This window comes from Acartia tonsa, chromosome 14, assembly GCF_053477335.1.
Source record: "Acartia tonsa isolate MP-2025a chromosome 14, ASM5347733v1, whole genome shotgun sequence".
NCBI lineage: Eukaryota > Metazoa > Arthropoda > Copepoda > Calanoida > Acartiidae > Acartia > Acartia tonsa.
The window spans coordinates 19,526,033-19,547,312 of record NC_137273.1 but is presented as its reverse complement, the minus strand read 5'-3'; the positions used below and the strand labels follow the sequence as shown (position 1 = coordinate 19,547,312).

The 21,280-nt window shown below is 34.2% G+C and overlaps 1 protein-coding gene across 7 annotated transcripts in view; it reads right to left on the bottom strand.

Moving 5' to 3' along the window:
- The window catches only part of dpy (fibrillin-like protein dumpy), a 256,661-nt gene that overhangs the window by 14,403 nt on the left and 220,978 nt on the right, over positions 1-21,280 (bottom strand). For 4 of the 7 annotated variants that reach the window (XM_080147847.1, XM_080147851.1, XM_080147850.1 and 1 more), the window contains 20 exons: positions 20,131-20,457; positions 19,505-19,828; positions 18,835-19,155; positions 18,213-18,536; positions 16,820-17,000; positions 15,245-15,375; positions 13,160-13,801; positions 12,771-12,959; positions 12,380-12,486; positions 10,586-10,832; positions 10,096-10,305; positions 9,285-9,482; positions 8,049-8,264; positions 6,587-6,781; positions 5,959-6,330; positions 5,368-5,580; positions 4,010-4,201; positions 2,286-2,498; positions 1,241-1,307; positions 797-915 (listed from right to left, as the gene is read on the bottom strand). In XM_080147847.1, the coding sequence (XP_080003973.1) occupies positions 797-915; positions 1,241-1,307; positions 2,286-2,498; positions 4,010-4,201; positions 5,368-5,580; positions 5,959-6,330; positions 6,587-6,781; positions 8,049-8,264; positions 9,285-9,482; positions 10,096-10,305; positions 10,586-10,832; positions 12,380-12,486; positions 12,771-12,959; positions 13,160-13,801; positions 15,245-15,375; positions 16,820-17,000; positions 18,213-18,536; positions 18,835-19,155; positions 19,505-19,828; positions 20,131-20,457 (4,788 nt within the window). The remainder of the gene's footprint in view (positions 1-796; positions 916-1,240; positions 1,308-2,285; positions 2,499-4,009; positions 4,202-5,367; positions 5,581-5,958; positions 6,331-6,586; positions 6,782-8,048; positions 8,265-9,284; positions 9,483-10,095; positions 10,306-10,585; positions 10,833-12,379; positions 12,487-12,770; positions 12,960-13,159; positions 13,802-15,244; positions 15,376-16,819; positions 17,001-18,212; positions 18,537-18,834; positions 19,156-19,504; positions 19,829-20,130; positions 20,458-21,280) is intronic. The other 3 variants (XM_080147848.1, XM_080147849.1, XM_080147852.1) reach the window with 3 other exon arrangements.

The following is a 21,280-nucleotide window of genomic DNA, read 5'->3' as shown; positions in this document are numbered from 1 at the left end:
TTTCTGGGTATTAAGAGAACACTATACAAATCTAATTTAGCTTCTGTTTCAAAGTAGCATGTAAGACTCAGGAAGGAAGGGGACATTGGGCTGTTTATTTCACTAGTCCACAAATTTTTATAATAACATTTTCTTATTAGTTGACTTAAAAACTTTGAGGACTCTTATAGAATTTTGATTGGTTGACTGATTGTAATCTACATAAGGGGTAATTTTGTGTAACATTATTTGGGATGTAAAAAATATATAATTGCCATTGTCTTATCCCTTTAGATCCCTGTAAAATACTGATGCTAGAGAGATACACTACTGTGCTATAACTGTAAGGGTTATGGTAAAAGTAACCTTCTATTTCATGATCAAATACAGTAAATATCGAATTTAAAACACCTTCTCACATACTATTTTGTACTGGTACTAACAGGTTATATCAAGTAACATTTAGACAAAATGGGATATATTGAACCAAAAATAATATCATCCATAATAATATAAAAAGACATAAATATGAAAAAACGTTATATTAAAGTTGTGAATAGTTATTTATAGCATCGTATGTTAAACAGCTTTCCGCGGATATAAAAATGAACAATTCTAAGAAAAAAACCTGTTTTTTTATCCCCGAGATGCCTAAGGCACGAGCTAAAATCTTATGATTGAACATTTTGACATTCGTAGAAAACTGGATATAATACGACACGACACATAATTTTTTAATATGGCTTAAAACCGGTTCTAATCCAGCGGATATTAATCGGTTTCGCAGTCATACTGGAATACCAAATATCAACCATACCTGGAACACACTCAATCTCCGGGTTGCCAGTAAATCCAGGTGGACAGAAGCAGACAGGTTTGTGGTTGGTCACGTAGCATTGCGCGTTCCGGCCACAGCTGCACGGGTCAACACAGTCCCTAAAAGATAATAGATTTATTACCCTAGATGGTCACTAACATTGGCCTAACAATTAATTTTTAGCAGACGAAGATTTTCGGTAAAATTTCTTTCTTCCCAATTAGAATTGTCTGTTAAAAACCGCTTGACGAATGATAATTAAAGGTTCCAAGAGAGTATATAAACTTTTCCTATAGAAATCGCCCCCCCCCCCCCCCTCAAAAAAATTACTTTTTGTTTTTAAACCAAACTTTAAAGTTGGGTGTGTCGACTTCCACCCCTCCCCCCTTTCAAGTGTCACTATAGGCTTCTAGGGGCATATCCACTAGTATAAATATTGCATACCTGTTGAAACAAGCTTCTGTCTGTGGACACTCATCATCAGAACTGCAACCAACCAATACAGGTTGGGCTAAACAGAGATAACATATTAGCAAACTGTGGAGTGGCTTCGCTCCAAAATCAGAAAAAAATTCATAATGATTATAAAATATCTTATTTACCTTAAAAACCTGATTTTTTAAAAAAGAAAATAATTGAAATTTTCACCAAATTTAAAAAAAAATCATTCAAATATTTATATGTGCATTTGTTTATATAAGTGCTAAAAACAAGAAAACAAGACATGCAAAAAATCATTCTTTGAATATCAATGTAAAAATGCACAAATCTTTTGATCTACTATCATAAATATAAACAAAATCTTTTTGAATATCATGAAGGGGGGGGGGGGGAGTGACCATTGTAATACATTTCGTAATCCAGGAATCAAATATCAAAAAAGCTTAAATGCTCTTGTAAGGAAGGAAATTTTTATGGGCAAGTTTTCTAATCATTGACTTAAAACATTGGGTACTTTTATTGCATTGATTGGTTGGTTCCAAACTAGTAGAGCTTAAACTATTTAACTAATAACTTCAATCTACTGAAGGGGTAAATCTATATTTGTATTTGATATTTTCTCATATTCTAATACTAGATTACGAAATGTGTACAGTAGTTTAAAGTGCTTCTTGGTTTTAGAACGTGCATTTGTATAAAGAAAAAAATGTATTATAATATCAGCATTGCAGTCATAAATCTCTAATTAAAGATAAAAAATGCAAGTTTGGCCTGAAAATTGGATTACCATGCAAAAATGTTTAAATTTTACAACAAAAAATTTATAACTTTATATTAAAGAAAGAGTATTTTTTTGTAAGGTTTGTCATTAAATAACTGAATAACTTTTTATTAAAAAATCTAAAGCAGTTTTAGTTTTGGGATAGAAACAAAGGCTTAAACGAAACTGTTGGTTCGCAGTTGGACGGCAGAACTTACATACATACATAGTTATTGAGTAGCTGGACTTTGAAAAAAATGTAATAAAAGTGCAAGGGTGAAAACTTACGTTTGGTGCAGGATACCCTTGGGTCGCCCAGATAGCCAGGCGGACATGTGCAAACGGGCTCGTGGTTTTGTACGCGGCAATACGCGTTAGTTGCGCACGGATCAAGCACTGCGCACGGGTTGAGGCACTGTCGGTTGATACAGGCTGCGTGTGACGGGCATTCCGAGTTGTCGCGGCATTCTGGTGCAAGTGGCACGACGGCGTCCGGTGGGACTAAAAAATAGGGTGCGTGATAATCATGCAATAGATACATTTTTGGAATCTTGGGTGAATGTCATCTGTTAAAATATATATTTCCATGAAAAATAATGGACGGGCGTGATTTAATAATATTCAACAATCAAAAATTGTTCAGTTTTCCTTAAAATAAATAAAAAGTGTTCATTTTTATTATTGTAATTGATTTCCATTGTGTATTGTAAACTGCAATACAATATAATAACAGTAGCAGTTATTATACAATAACAACTTTCAATAGTTGCAAAACAATTCTGTAAGTCATACTTGTCTGTCCGCCTGTCTATTACCATAACTTTAAGACCATTGACAGAACTTCTTGTTTTTTTTTCATAACTCTAATTGGATCGATTTTAAAACTAGTCTTATTGTTTATCATTACAAATTTAAAAATTCAAGTTATGTATGCAGTTTGAATAATTATCTTCTTATGTGATGTAAGCAATTTAATTTTTTCATTTCCCTATTGATTTTGGAGAAAAAAGTTGTTATATAAATGTATTATGTACAGAAAATAGTTTATCGTGGCATAAACATATATCAAATAAAGTTTTAAAAGACATCTTTTCAAAACATCAAATATAATTCTTTTTACATCATATAGCAAATTAAAAAATCTTAAAAATAAATAATCAAGAACTAAATCGACCAAATTGAAATGAATTTATTTTTACTTAAAGTCAACCTTAAATAATGTAAAAAGTTCTCGGGAGGGGTAAAGGGAAATCTTTATGAAAAAAGCTTGGATGTTCTTACATGTCATGTATGAATTTTACGGTTTTAAATAAACGTGTGATACTTTTTATCTGTCTTTAAAGTTTAAAGATTTATTGTTTAAGTTAAAGATATTTTATACAAAACAAATGTATTCAGACACAAGATATATGAATATTTTTAAAGAATAATGAATAATTTTTCTTAATGAAAAAATATTAATAAAATTTTGTTTAATGAAAAATTGATTAATACTTTAATAAATGTGGAATCTTTTGTGATAAATTGTGTCTGTGTGTTAAAAACATAATGAAAAGAAAATTAGATTTTGAAAAAAATGTAAAGAGAGAAAATTAAATTAAAAGTATTAAAAATGAAATTAGTTTTCTTTTTACGCATTGAAACAAACTTCTCTTTCAAACTGTTGATTAACCTTTTCATTCTGTATAGTAACTTTCCACTATAGGATAATTTTTTTCCATTACTGCTTTGCTAAATTAGAACTGGTCCTAAGCCATACTAGAAAATCATGTATTGTGTTGTGGCCAGTTTTCTACGAATATTATAAACAAATTCATAATACTTAGACCAGTGTTGTTAACCCTTTGGTCTATCGGCGCTAACAAATTAAATATGGTGATTTAAGGCAGAGTAACGAATAAATGTCTCAAGTTCGGACATACGTATGTCAGGCTAAGTTGTTATTGTTGCGCTGCTTATCAAGATCATTATCCTTGTTCAATATTTAAACAGCTTCTGTAAAAAAAACTTACTTTTGGTGCAATGAATTCTTGGGTCACCGGTGTAACCAATAGGACAGGTACAGCTGCTAGCATGGCCGCGTGACTTGCAGATGGCGTTGATGCCACACGGCTGGACGTGGCAGGCGTCTCTACACGTGCCCACGTCACATTTGTCAGGGTCGGGACAGTCGTAGTCGGACTGGCATGACGAGATGGGTGTTACTGAAATAATAAAATATAGAAAAGTTTAGATCCCCAATCGATTTATTGAACTAATGGGAGCAAACCGACCATATTATTGGATAGAAAGTGTGCATAGTTTTCATTTTATTCCCACTGATTTAACTTTGAATAGTTGAATTTCTTAGCTTTGGGAAATTATATTACAAGGAATAGTCAAATGCTTTGCTTAAATTAAACTGTTGGTAAAGAGATTTTTTATAAAATAAAAACTAGAAAGAATAAAATAACTCCCCCCCCCCCCCACTATTCCCTCAAGTGCCCCTAGAGACATATAGGGGCGTAACCCCTAGTTGTAAATATATTGATATAAAGTTTATTCTAAATTCAATTATACCTATTCTAACTTGATAATAAGAAGTACATATATTGATTTCTATATAATCATAAAAACAATTACCAAAGTTTTTTTTTCACAATAGCTGCCAATATTTGATAGCATGTGTAAATTCTTTTAATGGATATATTATACTTGGATGTTGCACCAGATTTTGATGTACTCTAATAAAGTGATACATCCAGCTGGATAAAATAACGATATCCCCCATTTAACCACTTTACCCCATCCCCTCTCCTCCTAATGGATGAACTGACAAATAAATGAGGTCCATATTAGCAACCCAAATTGACGACAAATTTTCCACTGTCAATATATCCACATATTCTAAAAACATTGTTTTATTATATAAATGTAATCTAAGTGCATCTGAAAGTATTTTTTTATTACACAATGTTTCTGACTTTTATTGGAGTAAAAAATATTGGTGGTTTCCCCAAATATCGCATTTTAACAACAATGAAGTTTTTGAGATAAAAAAGGATTTTTCATGCTTCTTTTAGTTTGGGAGCACAGCAGGGTTATAAGGATCCCAACAGGGTCTAGAAATATTTTTGATAAACATTTTATTTAGAGCCTTCTTTAAAAAATTTCATTGTTGTAATATTTTCAACAAACACACAAACCAACAGAAAAATTAATGCAAAAAAATTTTTTCTTCCATGAATTACGACTTTTAAAGTTTATAAAAATGTGCAATTAAATGGTTGGTTGTCTGTTACTGCAAGGTGAATGACTAAAACTAGGCGCCCGGGAGCCACCAACGGTCAACCAACCCTACTCAAGTATAGGCAAGGTAGAAATTGTTTACCTTTAGGCTTACAAGAACCATCAGGACCAATAAAGGTGTCAGGCGGGCATGAACAGACAACAGTTCTAATTGGCAGGGTGTCCTCCACACTGCAGGTCTGGTCAGGATGACAGGGCCGCAGCCGGCAAGGGTCCTGGCAGCTCGAGTCGATACAGGCTGTTCGCGGTGGACAGTCAGCGTCCACTTGGCATTCGGCAAGGGCTGGTTCAGGTGCTAAAGTTATTGATAAATTATTTAGATAAAATATTTGAAAGGGTGAGACAAAAATTAGAGTAAAACACTAAAAGGGGAAGGGGTTAAATAACTTTATTTCCTTATACCAATGACCCTGTGCCGACTCTTAATTGGGTCTTTGAAAATCAACCAGAAATATTAACGTAGAATAGTAGCAGAAAAAAAGTTGCAAGCAGACGAATAAAGGTCATTGAAAGGGAGGATGGAGGTAGTTATCTCTATATACATCTATACTATAGATCTGTTAGACAAAAGCTAACAATCATAATTAGCAAGACGGAGAGATGAACAGTGATAGATAGATGGAAAGATAGAGGGAGATATAGAAAGATAGATGAAATAACATAAGCAACTCACGTTTGATACAAGCCACATAACCAGAGCCTCTAAAACCAATATTACAAGAACACTCGGGCTGATGGTTTCTGCCAATACACGTGGCGTCAGGTGCACACGTGCCCTGTGTACACACAGGCACACACTTCTGGCTCAATATCTCGCATTTGTGGTCGTCCCGACAGTCGGAGTCAACGTTACATTCAACGCTGACGCACGCCACCAGCGGGTTGCCTTGCAGGCCGGGCGGGCAGATGCAGCGCGGTTGGTGGTAGTCGACGCGGCATTCAGCGCCGTGGCCGCACGGCTGGGCAGCGGTCGTGCATGGGTTGATGCAGTTCTCTTGCTGGCAGGCTTTGTCGAGCGGACAATCATTATCAACACGACATTCAGCTGAAAATAAAAGTTTTTTAATAAAATCAAAGCCAATCCGTATATAAAACTAGAATCTCTCTGTCTGTAGCTCAAAATCTCACTAACTGTTGAACCTATATGGTTCCTATAGGTCAAGGGAAGGTTTAAAAACATTTGGGGGAGGGTACCTCTAACCTCCAAATAGAAATCATCCCTCAATCCCCACCCCCCTCCCTGATAGGGTAGAAACTTATCTCTTTATGTATTTTATTTAGGTATAAAAATCAATACTTACGTCTGTAACACTGTCTATAAGGATCGCCGCCATAACCTTCAGGGCACGTACACACGGGGTGGTGGGCGCGTGTTGTGCACGTGGCTTCGCGGGCACAAGGATTCTGCACGATGCACGGGTCGATACACCGCTGGTTGATGCACGCTTGGCTCTGGGGACATTCAGGGTCTTCACGACATTCAGGCCTTGGCTCAACTGAGGATAGAATCTTATTAGGTTTTAGTTTGTTTTGTCACCACAAGGTGGTGATTTTATGAATAAAGGAAGCTAATTCTGTTAAAGGTTCTAATACAAATAAAAAATGTACATCATATTATCTTTTCCATCATACACTAATTTGGTTGTTATTGTCTTTATATTAAACAATTGGACATTTTATTTTTTTAATAAAAATGCTATAAAGAAAAAGTAAAGTTCAACATACAAAATACTGCATTAATGAGTTATCAAATTCCGTATTAGAACTTGTGTATAGTAAAAACTTCCTTGTTTGTTGACTTTGCAGTGTTTTTATGAAATGCTTTTATATAATTATGCTCAAATCATAATTAATTTTCATATGAATATATGTAAGTACATACTATACTACGAGAATTTTAATTTTGTTTGATGATGTTCAGTTATAATAAGCCCAAGGTTTAATTTCTTACTGACTAGAAAAATAAATTTTTGACAATTATTATTCTTAATATACTTACATATTTCTATTTGTATTAGAACCCAGGGTGGGATTAAAGGCCAAATGAAAGAGAAAAAAAATCATCCTCCAATTATATATTAAAATTTGGATTATAGATTTTTTTCTTCTATTTACCAAATACCGTTCAGAACCACATTTTCTTAACTTTTTAGTGCATTAACTTTGTGTCAAGCTTTGGTTAGTTAATTAAATTATTAATGTGGTTAAACTAATGTTAATAAACGTGTTATTTCTGGATTTTAAGGTATGTTGAGGGAAGCCAAAATAATTTGCTAGATGATGAAATTTTTTTTTTTTTAATTGGATGAATATAACAATTTACTTAACATCATTTCTCATAAAATTAGATTAAAAAATTTTAAATACACAAGATTATTTTTCATAAAAACGTATGCTTTTATGAAATAAAAACTTTTGGAGTACATACAGACAGGAATAAGGTATAACCAACAAGCGAAAAAAAAATGTAAAAGAATATTTGGGGGGCTGATGGAAAAATCGTTAATTCTACTTTGTTATTCCCCTCAACAACAGCTGAAATTTCGTTGTTGGTATAAGATGACAGACAGATCTTTTTTCTGAAACCAAGAAATTTCGAAATGTGTTATACACAAAAGATATACTAAAATCTTTTGAGACAATTGTTTTAGGGTTCTTTTTATAAAAAAAGCATTAAGAAAATTTAATTGGTGGAAAAAGTAAAAACTATATGCCTTTCTATAGTAACTTTTTTTAATAAATAAGATTAGTAAAAATTATTACGTAATTGTGGATGAGGGCGACACTCTTCAAACGGATCTCCCGTCCAACCTCGGGGACAGTAGCAGTAGGCAGTACGGTTGTACGGCTTACACAGCGCTGTCGCCACGTCACAGGGGTTGTTAGTTAAGCATGGGTTAGTACACAGGGTGAGGATGCATGCGTCTGGCTGCTCACACTCCCCGGACAACCGGCAACGTCTCGGAGGACGTGGCACCTCTGCAAGTTAGTGGTTAGTGTTAATTTATTAGTTTTAAGTTTTAGAAAGGTTATAAAATTTCGTGCTTTCACACAAAGTGCCGGTTGAGCACTGATAACCCCATAGTAATTTTTAGTAGCAGGGCGCCAGGAGGTCCCTAAAACTTAGGATCCTATATCTACTGTTCCCTAACCCTGCAGGGCTCAGAGTACCCAATTTAACCTAACCTAACATTTCCTAGAGATATAAGAAAGGAACAATGCCTCCTTAATTTCAATTTAATTCTAAATTAATAAAGTGTGTAGGGGTTTCAGTGCTCAGTAGGGTATTTTGTGTAAAAGCGCCGAAAATTCTAAATTTTCACTAATTAAAAACATATTTAACTGATTGCTTATTGGACCTTTAAACTTTTAAAATTTAAACAGAATTTAATTTCATAATATTCCATTAATTTTATTTAATCATATTGAAATAATCCAAAATTATTGAAAATTTCAAGTTCTCAATAATTAAATATAAGTGTGATATTTAACTTAAAAAGAATCATTATTATTAGTGTTTTATAAATCTTTTCTTCTCAAAATAAGTTGTATCTTTAATTCAACAAAATATTAGTTTATCAATTCATAGGAACAGCTTATTATCACAAAAGCATAAACCACCCCACCCCTTTTCCATCATTTAATACTCTCTCATACAAATTTGCTACTTTCGGATTTGACATTATGTTGAATTAAAGGCACACTAAAAAGTAACCAAATTATATATGTAGGTAATAAGGGAGGAATGGGACAATAGACTATAAATATTTTGAACTGCCTTTCTCATTTATTCGCTGAAAACTTTGGATTCTTTTTTAAAATCCTTAATGCTTGGTTAAAACTTAGTTTATAAACAGTTTAACCAATATTTTTCATCTGCAGAAGGGGTAATTTTGTACATCATAATTTGAGGTGTACATAAATTTATTGTCCCATATCCTATCCCTTACGATCCCTGTACAGTACATTATACATTAGGTAGTACATTATTTGACTTACTTGGATAGCAGTTAGCAAAAGGATCGCCGGTAGTGCCCTGTGGACAGGTACAAGTTGTCCTGTGCTGGCTAACTTCACACTGCGCGGTCGGTGCGCATGGGTTGGCCACAATACAAGGGTTCACACAGCCGCGCTCCCGACAAATCTCCTGGCTGCCACAGTCGTTGTTACTTCTACAGCCAGTGTCGGGTGGGGGTGCTAGAAAAGTTTCAAGGTTATTACGGGGAAATTAAAATATAATTAGAGATATTTCATCTAAAGAAAAATTAATTTCTTATAACCCTCTTTGTTGTCCACGATGACAACATATTATTGTTTACTAAAACATACAAAAAGTTAGATGCCAAGTGTCTTTTTTGTTTTTGTCCCCATAGTCTTTCAATTCATTTATTTATATAAGAACTCCTATTCATAAAACCTTTAAAGGAAATAATACTAAGAAACATATACATATATGGTTTACAATAAATACAGTACATGATTTAAGTAATGATTCCTAAAAATGACTATACAGATAAATGTATACAAAATATAAGTACTAGTATAAAGTGTTAGTATATAGTACAGAAATACAGAGTAATTCTTGTTTTGTTAGTAGACATCTTATAACCAAGCCTAAAAAAATTTAAACAAAAGTTAATGTTCAAAATTAATTTCAATTATAAACAACAAAATTAGAATAATTTTAACTCCTATGCATTTGAATCTTTATCAAAAGATCAACTGAACGTCCCACCAAAAAAAAACACTAGCTCTCCCGCCAAAAAAACTTGCTGATTTTAACGCCATAAAAAAAACAAGGAATACTTACGTAGATTGCAGGCCACGTCGGCATCGCCCACATAGCCCGGTCGACACATACACATCATTGTGCGCTGGGGCAGGGTGTTCTGTACCGTACATTCAGCGTTGATACCACAGGGAGTCAGAGCTGTGCACGGGTTGCGACAAACCTCGTTGAGGCACGCCATACGGCTGGGACAATCAGCGTCCACACGGCATTCTGGTTCTGGTTCAGGGACTAAATAAAAATTATTATAAAACAAATAGATAATCAATAATCATCCTTATAAAAAAGTTATGATATATGTGTCTGTATACCTGAGGATCGAGCTAACCGCTGAACCAATATGGTTCTCCTTTACAGTTTAGCTTCTTATAGGTCATTAGAAGATTTATAACTATTTTGGGTGAAAGTACCAAACCCCTCCCAAAAGAAATCACGGCAATAAAAATTGTACTTTAAACCTTTACTTTAAGTTTATTCTTTAAATCAACCAAAAATAATGGATTCAACTCACTTGGATAGCATCCGGTGTTATAAGGATCCCCAATATATCCAGGAATACACTGGCACCTAGCGGCGTGAGACCGAACTATACAGTTGGCATTAACCGCGCAAGCGCACGGGTCAACACAATGTTCGTTGCGGCATGCTAGCACTTGCGGACAATCGTCGTCAATTAGACACTCGGGCTTGCGACAGATCTGGTATGGGTCCCCAAGGTACTGTGGCGGACAGATACACCTTGCTTGGTGGTTGCGCACCTAGAATTTGAACAAATGTTATATTTTTTATACCATTTTTGTTATTATTCTAAAAGCATATTAGGAAAGAAATACACATAAAATACAAAAAAATAAAACAGCATAAATAGCTTGAATGCATATTAACATTACAAATCTAATACAGTGTACTAAACGCTGATTGTTTATTCATCAATTTTTCATATCTATACTGAAACACAGACAAAAATGGAGGCTAAATAAATGCTTTTTTTTCATTAATATGGAATTTAATTATGAGCCAAATGAGCCAACATCTAACATTTTTAACTAGATAGACTTTAAAAACACAATAAAAAAAATCAACTATCTAAAAATCTATGAAGGTTTTTTTTATGTAATTTACATATATCTGTATTCGTGATAAGAATAATAATTGAAGCTAGAAAATGATATCTTTATCTTATGAATTATTCATTAGAACAATAATAATTATTTCCCCAAGTTGCATAGCTAAAATAATAAAACAGTGTCACTTTAAGAAAAGTTACAAAATGAATACTTTTGCAATGAAATTAAGAAAAATTTAAGTCATGAATGCTTGGTTTTATAATTGCTACGCTTCTAATAGCAGACAATATAGATAAGTACCGAAAATAAACGATATAATAAATTATATAGATCTGTCATTTACGTTCTAGCAGTATAGTTTTGTTAATATCTATACTAAAAAAAATATTAGTAGCGAAGCTAAGTATAATTGGAAATTTATTGTCCGTCCTTCCGTTAGGGACCTACATGAATTTCTCGATTGCTATCCAAGATAGGCGGCTGAAATTTATTAAAGATTTTCTATACAAAAGAGCATCCAGTATATAATTTACTTGGTCTGTTGGTCTTGTCAGTCATGCTACAACAGGTTCCGTGATTTTTAAAGACAATAGATATCTGCTCTATAACTTATTTGTCCGTTAGTCCATCAACAATAATTTTGCGCTTCTCTACAGTCGTTATATCTATTATCAATGTTTTACTCACTATGTATGTACATATTTATATCTGCAACTGTGAATGTGTGTAACTCTAATATTGAAATACACTATTTACATGACAAATGACATCTATACCACACTGTAGGGGCAATGGTCTTGCAATTTGATCTTAATTTTTAAAAATTTGCTGATACATTACTCATGTATCATGTACTATATATATATACTAGCGGCTTCGCCCCTAGCCTCTAGGGGCTTTGCCCCAAGAGGTTTGATCAACCTAATTTTTCGAATTTTAGATTTAAAAAGAAAAAGGAAAAAAATTATTTTTTTTTTTTTTTGGGGGGGGGGGTATTTTTCATTTTTAGGGGGGTTGGGGGTGTCCCACCCCCTAAGAAAATAGCTTAAAACCACCACAGGACCAGTAGGTATATTCCCTGAAGAGTAGAGCCCAATCGGTTCAGTTGTTACTGAGATCTTAAGCTTCAGACGGACAGACAGACGGACAGACAGACAGACATCGTTCTACTTTGTATTATAGATATCTGTCTGCCACTATAAATGTATATAACTCGAATGCCAAAATGTATTATTTACCTGGCAAATAGCATCTATACCACACTGTTCATAGGGGCAAGGGTCTTGACATTCTCTGTTGATACAAGCTTGCGTCAGGGGACATTCAAAGTCGCTCTTACAACCAGCTACAAACAAAACAATTTTATTGGAGAAAGTCATAAGATAATAAAAGAAAAAAAAATTGCAGCAAAATGGCAGAAATAGCAGGTGGTTTCCTATTATTTTTTTTGACAGATTTAAGTGAAAACACCAAATATAAAAAAAACTACCTAATAATTAAATACTGAGAAAGAAAAAATGTAGAAAATGGTAATTTTTTACAAAATTAAAATAAAAAGATAGTTTAATATTGTAAATGTTTAAAAGTGAACCATAAATAAAAAAATATTAAGGGTAGTTTAATACTTACGTTCTACGCAGGCAATGTAGGGGTCGCCTTCCAATGGGGGCGGGCAGACGCACAGTGCTCTGTGATTCGTCACGCGACAGATGGCGGTGGCAGCGCACTGTTCAGGAATGCACGGGTCGCGGCATTTCTGTCCAATACAGGCCAGGTGAAGAGGACATTCTGGATCGATGGTACATTCCGGCTTGGGCGCTAAATAAGTTCAATTTATAGACATGCTAACAATCAAACATGCAAAACATTATGAGGGTAGTTAATTTTTGTCCTAAGATATCTGGAAAAAAATATTCTTATAATTAGTTGTGCCAACTAATTCCTATACAATTGTTTGGACTGTCATACATAGATATCCTAGTTATAGAATAGCTGCTCTGTTAAATAAATATGCTTACGTTCTCTAATTAGTGTACAGATCTGGAAGGGATTTCCCTCGTAGCCCGGCGGGCAGAAACAGGTAGCCCGATGGATCCTAACCTCACAGATGGCATTCACACCACAGTTGTTCTCGTACACGCACGGGTCGCGGCACTTCTGTGAGATACAGGCCAGGGTGGTCGGACAATCCGAGTCAATAGTACACTCAGGCCTACATTCGGAATAAGGATCGCCTTGGAGGCCGAACGGACAACTGCATTCGCAGTAGTCACCCACCCGACGGGCAATAGCATTAACACCGCAAGGATTTGGCTCGCATGGGTCAACCGCCACGGGTTCGGGTCTTGGCGGTAGGACACATTCCACCAGTGCGTTGCCTGTGTAACCAGGCAGGCAGGAACAGACGGGGGAATGGCGCTTGACCTCACATACAGCATTGCGGCCACACACACCAGGACAGGGGTCGTAGCAGTGGAAATTTCGGCAGGCCATGTCCGTCGGACAATCCGGGTTGATGACACATTCCGGCTTGCACTCCACGTACGGGTCGCCCTGGTATTCAGGGGGGCAGGAACAGACGCAGTCATCGCCGACCTCAGTGGCTATGGCGCCACTGCCGCAAGGGTTGGGGTTGCACGGGTCGGATATGACGGGTTCAGCTGAAATTAAACATGACAATCCACAATGCAAAGATGCTGATTTTTTGGATGAAGCAATAAGATGCTTAAATTCATACTATCAATCAATCAAACAATCATTGGTGCTATTGAGTTATTTTTTAAGGAATAAATAGATCAATTGTTACTTATTTATTATAAAATATTTTAATTTTATAAAAAATAAGATTATTTATCTAATTATTCATATAAAATAACATCCAAGGACAAGACAAATACTTTTTTTCAAGCATTAATTCAAATTGCTTTTGCATATCGGCATTGACTAAAAGATAGGAATAAGTTTTATAAAAATAAATCAGTAAAACAATGTACAAGATTCGAGTAAATTAATTTTGAATTTTTTTTTTAAATCATTGTAATAGATATTAAGCAATTTTAGTGGATTTAATTCCTGAAATATTTATGTGTTTTCAATCTATAGTACCTTTTGTTTTTAAATATTTTTGAGAGTTGGAATGATCAAAAACTTTAACATACACTCAAATAAAGGTAAAATTGCAAAACAGCTATTTAACAGTTTGTTCTACTGATACTGTTTTAGAAAACTATCCTCCTCTTTAAGATCTGACCTATTTTGGAATAACCATGCATTTCAACTAAAATTTTAACTTTCTCTATTAAGATTATGCATTCTCTTTTCAATTCTAAAAGATACACAAAATTTTACAATTTTCTATTTCAGTTTTTTTGGGTTTTCATTGAATCTGTGCTGAAGAAAAGAATCTTCATAATTTCTTTTTTAACAAAAATAGTGTACACAAAACATGCTTTTAATCAAAATAATTTAGCACACTTAACATGACAAGTTAATTATGTGCAATTTGGTTATATGTGCTTTTTAATAATATGCTACTTTTTTTTAAATTAAGGAAAATTTGTTACCTTAAAATTTTCATATGTTGGAATTCATTAATTTTTGAAAATCAAAATAATTCCTATCCCATTGTGTAAAAATAAATGAATATACTATTTAAAACAGAAATTCCTTTAAAAAAACTAAATAGTTTCCATATATTGGATATTTTCATTTTCTGATTATTTTGACATTACCAAAATGTTTAATATTGGTATTTTTTTCTTTTGAATATCAATATTAAATTCATAATAGAATTTCTTTTTGATATGGAACTTATTCCAAAATCATTGGCTATATTTAGGATTCCTATTTAATAGAGAATCTTTTGACTTTTAAAGTACACTAAATATATAAAATGCCTTTTTTTTATCAATTGCATTCAAAATGTGGCTAAAACATTCAAATTGAAATACTCAAACTCATACCTAACAAAACAGGCAAAAAAATGCATAGCAATTTTAGATAAATATTGGTGAAAATTTCAAAATTACCTATTCTTTGTAAAAATTTATAAAATAAAAAATATTCTAAAAAACAAGAACAAACACCATGCAAAGAATACTCACGTTCAAGAGAACATCCCACAAATGGATCACCCACATAATTGGGCAGACAGGTACAGATGGGACCATGGTTCAGGGCCCTGCATTCGGCATTGAATCCGCAGACACCAGGGCAAGGGTCAACACACTTGTTCCTGAAATATATTATTGTAGAGTTGCTGCGCTTTATAAAATCATTTTGAAGTAAAGATGTATATAAAGACAACTACATTCCTTATATTTCATTGATCCATGATTTTGTATGTTTTGTCTTAAGAAATATTTGATGTCTCACTAAGCGAAACATGATTAAAGTTAAGCTCCAAGTTTTTGCAGGGAAAGACCAAATACCTTTCAAATTTGGTTACCAAAATAATTAATGTGGAAAATCCGTTTTTTTAAAAGTGCAAGCTGATAAATATTATGGGGGTACAGCCACTTAACAAACCCCCTTTATTTTTTTAAAACTTTATTCTTAAAACCACCATTGTACTTTTAAATTATTTTGTTCTTTTCAAAAATTCAATGTTTGATCTTCAAAAGATTTGCAGAGAAAAAGATTCTAAATTACAAATGAATTTTGAAATTTGGTTCTTTTAATTATGACGTCTTTGACTTTTTTTGCTTAAGATGTAAAGCCTTTTTAGAAAGACAATGGATATAGAATACGTGGATATATTAACAGGGGAAAATTTCTCGTCAATTTAGGTTCCTTAATATAGACCTTATTTACTGGGCAGTTCGTTCATCCAGTAGGGGATGGGGTTAAACGGGTATTTTAGTCAGCTGTAAGCATCGCTTTATTATAGCACATGAAAATATTATGCAACATCTAAGTAATTAAATAATATATATCATGTTTTATTCTATTTTACAATGTTCTTAATACTGTATATCCTTTTCTCTTGTTGTTGAATGTATTGAAGTAAAGAAATGCTTTGAAAATCCGCCAGGAATAATATATTTCTTTTAACAAGGCAAACGAAGAGAAATATGAAATATATTGAACAAAAAAATCCCCCCTTTTTTTTATTAAATTTGATTAAAGCTACTGTACAAATAACTTTATCCGTTTGTAGTGGACAATAAAAAAAAACCTGACAAAACGGGGGTCAAAATAATGCAATGAAATATTACTAAACATTTTTACTTTTGTTCAAAATGTAAATAGAAAATTTTATTTACAACAAAAAGACAATACTAAGAATACAAATAGGTTTTTAACAAATATGCTATGAGTATGTTAACTTATAAAGCTAGAGTAAAAATAAAATTTATAAATTGTTTACCTATATCCGTCAAGAAACAAATAGGATATTAGTATTATAGACAGCTTTCCACGGATAGTAAAAGTGAAAATTTTAAGATTAATTTCAGTTTTGTTAGCCCCGAGGGGTCGAAGGGCCGGAGTAACAAAATATTATGATTTAAAAAAATGTATAGGTATTATATGTAATGATAAATGATTTTTCAGAATGACCTAGAACTGGTTCTATTCCAGCGGATAATAATCTGTTTCGAAGCCAATCTGGAGACTAGTTTATAAAGTTTTAAGGGGAAGATTTTTTTATAGTCCATTATCTAAATTTTAATCTTTACCTGACACAAGCCTTATTCTTAGCACAATCCTCATTGATAACACACTCGGGTCTGCAGCCGCTGTACGGATCTCCAAAATATTCGGGCCGGCACTCGCAGACGCAGGTGTTGCCGCGTCTTGATGGGTCAGCGTTGGCCCCGCAGGGGTTAGGGTTGCACGGGTCTCGTGGCCGTGGGGTGGCTAACAAATAAGGTAAAGTTAGTTTTATTGCATTGGTGGCAGGTACATGATAAAGAATTCTGCTTTTCATAAGCCAAGTTCACAAAAGTAAAAAAAAGGTTGAAAATGGTTGACCTAAAATATTTATAGACATTTTGTGAACTAATTTATATTAATTATCAGAATCCTATTTCATGTCCCTGGGTGTAGCCAATTTAAAATAATAGCATAGAGATTTTATCAGGGCTCAGCAGCCGCGCGTATGCCGCCTGTAATCTTTAGAAAAATCAACCCTTTACAATTTAAAAAAATCAGTAAGAGGTCTAAACCTCACCCAAACATGGCAATCCCTCTCTTCTAAAATATTTTTGAAACACCCAAACGGGTTAAAATTTAAGGGTTAATCGCAACTTATGCGCTGCTGCCGAGCCCTGTATTTTATGATAATTTTCCTTTTTTAAAAAATTCTTAATCAACAAAATCTCTATCATACTATTTTATTGGGAATTAATTTTATTTAAAAGTCAATTAGGTTAAATGTTAATAGTTGTTGTACTATTAGAATTTGAAAATAATTGACTTTAATTATAATTTGATATCTAAAATAAATGTATAAAAAGCGCCAACAAATGTCCTTCTCCATCTTGTATGTAGACCTAAAAATTTAATAAAAGCATTTTTTCTACTCCATAACCAAATACCTAACAATGTACCTTATAATTTAAACCAAAAAAAACTCACTTAAACACACACAAACACACTCCAAAGCGAAAAATAAAACACCAAAGCAACAAATAAAACCATGCGCTTTGAAGCTACCATGCAAATTTTTAAAATTGCAAAAAAATGGTGTTAATTTTCTAAATGCAGTGAATTTTAAAGACAAATAATAATCTTTCAGCAAACATTAGTGCAATAAAAACTATAATAAAACACAATTTTATCAAACAGCATACACCAAAAACACACTTGCTTATTTATTCAAGACAATGTGCAAAAAAAACATTCTGATGCAGAAACAAAAACACTGTGATTTTTAAGCATTCAAAGTCACAAAAACACACTATCATACTCTTATAAATACTAAAATAATGCTAAAGCTACATGTTTGGTCTATTAATGGCATTTTTTATGCAGCAAAAAAATCATTGTCATGCTTTAAAATTACAAAAATGTAAAAAAGTGGTGTATAAAAAATACCAGAAAAAGATCTAAAATGAAAGAAAAGAATACTTGTTGGTGGTGGATAACATGCAGTGAAAGGATCACCAATCAATCCCGGATCGCATCGGCACTGCGGCCTATGATTCTGCACGCTGCAGGTGGCCCGCGAGCCGCAAACGCCGGGACACGGGTCGCGGCACTTGTTGTTCATACAGGCCAACTGCTGTGGACAGTCGGGGTTGATGGAGCACTCTGGCTTGCATTCAATGTATGGGTTGCCCTGCAGGCCGGGTAGACAGGTACAACTGGCAGATCCGCCAACGCGGCCGCTGCATTCAGCGTTGGTGCCGCAGGGTGTTGGGTTGCAAGGGTCAGTTGGCGGCAAGGGTGTAGCTGAAATTAGTTTGTATTTCAAATATGGATAAGATGACAGGGGGAAATTTGTCTTAAAAATAAAATACAATGGTTCTCATTTATTGGTCAGTTTGTTCTTCCAGTAGTAATGGCAGAGATGAGGTAAATAGGTTATTAAAGCCAACTGTGAAAATTTGGTGCAACATCCAGGTAATTATAAATCGAATATTGTTTAAACACAACAATTAATCAATTTGTAGGGAAAAATAATAGGAAATAAAAAAAAATTAATTTACATGTTATAATTATTGAGTAGCTGCGCTACTAAACAACTTACTTGTTGGTCTGTAGCAGGTAGAGAATGGATCACCCACATACCCCTGGTTACAGATACAGATAGGAATATGGTTCCTGACAGAGCAGTACGCGTTGATGCCGCACAGGCCGGGACAAGGATCCTGGCACTTTCGGTTAATACAGGCCTTGTCCTGCGGACAGTCAGAGTTGATGACGCACTCGGGACGGCAGTTGGGTGGCGAGCCAATCATTTCTGGAAGACACGTGCATTGGCAACGGTCGCCGACAACTCGTGGTGGGTTAGAGTTGGGCCCGCAGGGGTTGGGGTCGCATGGATCATCAGGTATGACTGGCAAGACAGCTGAAAAAAAGAAAAATAAGTTTATTAAATTGAATTGGATGAGGCTTAAAAAAATATTTTAACAATTTTTTTTTAAAATTGAAATTAACAAGGGAAAGGGAGGTAATTTTGTTTTGTTTATAATCTTAGGGCAGGTTATGTTAAGTTATGGATAGGAAAAATCACTCACTCACAAATTTATTTCCCAAAAAATGGGGGATGGGGGTATGGGCATAAAAGACACTTTTTTAGAATTAATTTTATCCTTTTCCCATGTTCATATATATAAGAATATAGTTTTTTAAAGAGCTATCAGTTCCTATATCTGTCAGTATGTCGGTCTGTAACACACATGTATAAATATACTTACGTGGTGGTATCAGGGAGCAGGCCGAGAACGGATCTCCTCTATAGCCAGGTAAGCACGTGCACGTTGGCAGATGATTAATTACTTGACACTTGGCATTAATGCCACAGACACCGGGACAAGGGTCCACACAGTGTAGGTTCTGGCAGGCGCGCGTGCTTGGGCAATCCGCATTGATGGTACATTCAGGGCGGCAGGCAACGTATGGGTCGCCAAAATATTCTGGGATGCATTGGCAGGCGGCGGCTCGGGCACGGTCGCTGCAAATGGCGTTGTCTCCGCAGGGGGTTGGGTTGCAGGGATCTATTACTTCTGTCGGAGCAGGGGCTATAACAAATAAAATTAATTATTTTTTTTAAAATGTAAACTTAGAATTTATAGGTACCTAAAGTTTTTTTTAACAATGTTATCTTATTTGTTAGCTCAACAACTTTGGGTACTTTTATTGAATTTTAATTTGTTGGTTACAAACAAGTAATGTCCAAAACCAAAAATATAATCATTATTGAGGATGTATATTATTTTATAATTTGTTGTCTTTTCCCTTAAGATCCCTTTGATTCTCAAAAAAATTAGATATAAATAATTTTTTTTATAAAAGCTTTTCAGTTAGAAATAAATATACTTACGTGTTGTAATTCTACGACAAGCCACAAAGGCATCGCCTTCATATCCCGGATCACAACGGCACACAGGGAAATGATTCTGCACAGTGCAAGTCGCGTGGACCCCACACACGCCCGGACATGGATCCACACAGTGTTGGTTGACACAGGCCAAGTGCCGTGGGCACTCGGGGTTCACAACACACTCTGGCTTGCATTCGATGTAGGGGTTGCCGGTGTAGTCGCGGATACAGGTACAGCTGGCCGCCTGGTTGCGTTCGCTGCACAGCGCGTTGATGCCGCAGGGAGATGGGTTGCAGGGGTCGACCACCACAACTGGTAAGATGGTGCCTAGATGAATATATTTGTATTATAATTAATAATATATAAATGGATATAGGACATACGTGAATATATTGACAGAGGAAATTTGTCGTAAATTTAATATGAAGTTCATGTAGTAGGAGGGGATGGGGTTGGATAAAAGGGTGGAATATATCATTATTTTAGTCAGCTGCAGGCATCAGTTTATGATAGTACATGAAAATCTGGTGCAACATCCAAGTAATAATATATCGATTAATATATCTGGGAATAAAATAAAATATTTCAAAAAATTAAAATTTCCACCCACGTCCCACAAACTGTGGAAATAGAATAAATATAGAAAGCCTAGATCCCAATTCACTTAATTGAACCGATAGGAACAATCAGACAAAATCATTGGCTAGAAAGTGTACACATTATTTAGGTACTAAAAGTTATTCTTTTTATTCCTCAGTATAAAGTTTTGCTGATGGAAATTAAAGCGTCTAATTATTTCTTATCTTGTATAATATGTTTAAACCATATGTGACTAAATAATAACAATATCTTTTTCTGCTAGAAATTGCTTTTTAGGCTGACCATCTAGGGTAATAAATTTAAATCTAAATCAAGAAATGTTTTTAAAAAATCTTATAAGTTTATAAATAAATCTACTTAAAGTAGCTATACAGACATATAATCTATAATTGCTAGACATAAAAGTAGACAACTTTATCAAAACTTTACAAAAGTTACTACGCATATTTATATTTAAAATATAATTGATTTGCTAAAAATGTATTGACAGTACAGAAAGTTTAAATATATAACTGATTATTTGATTTTTCAATTTTCAACTAAACTTTGG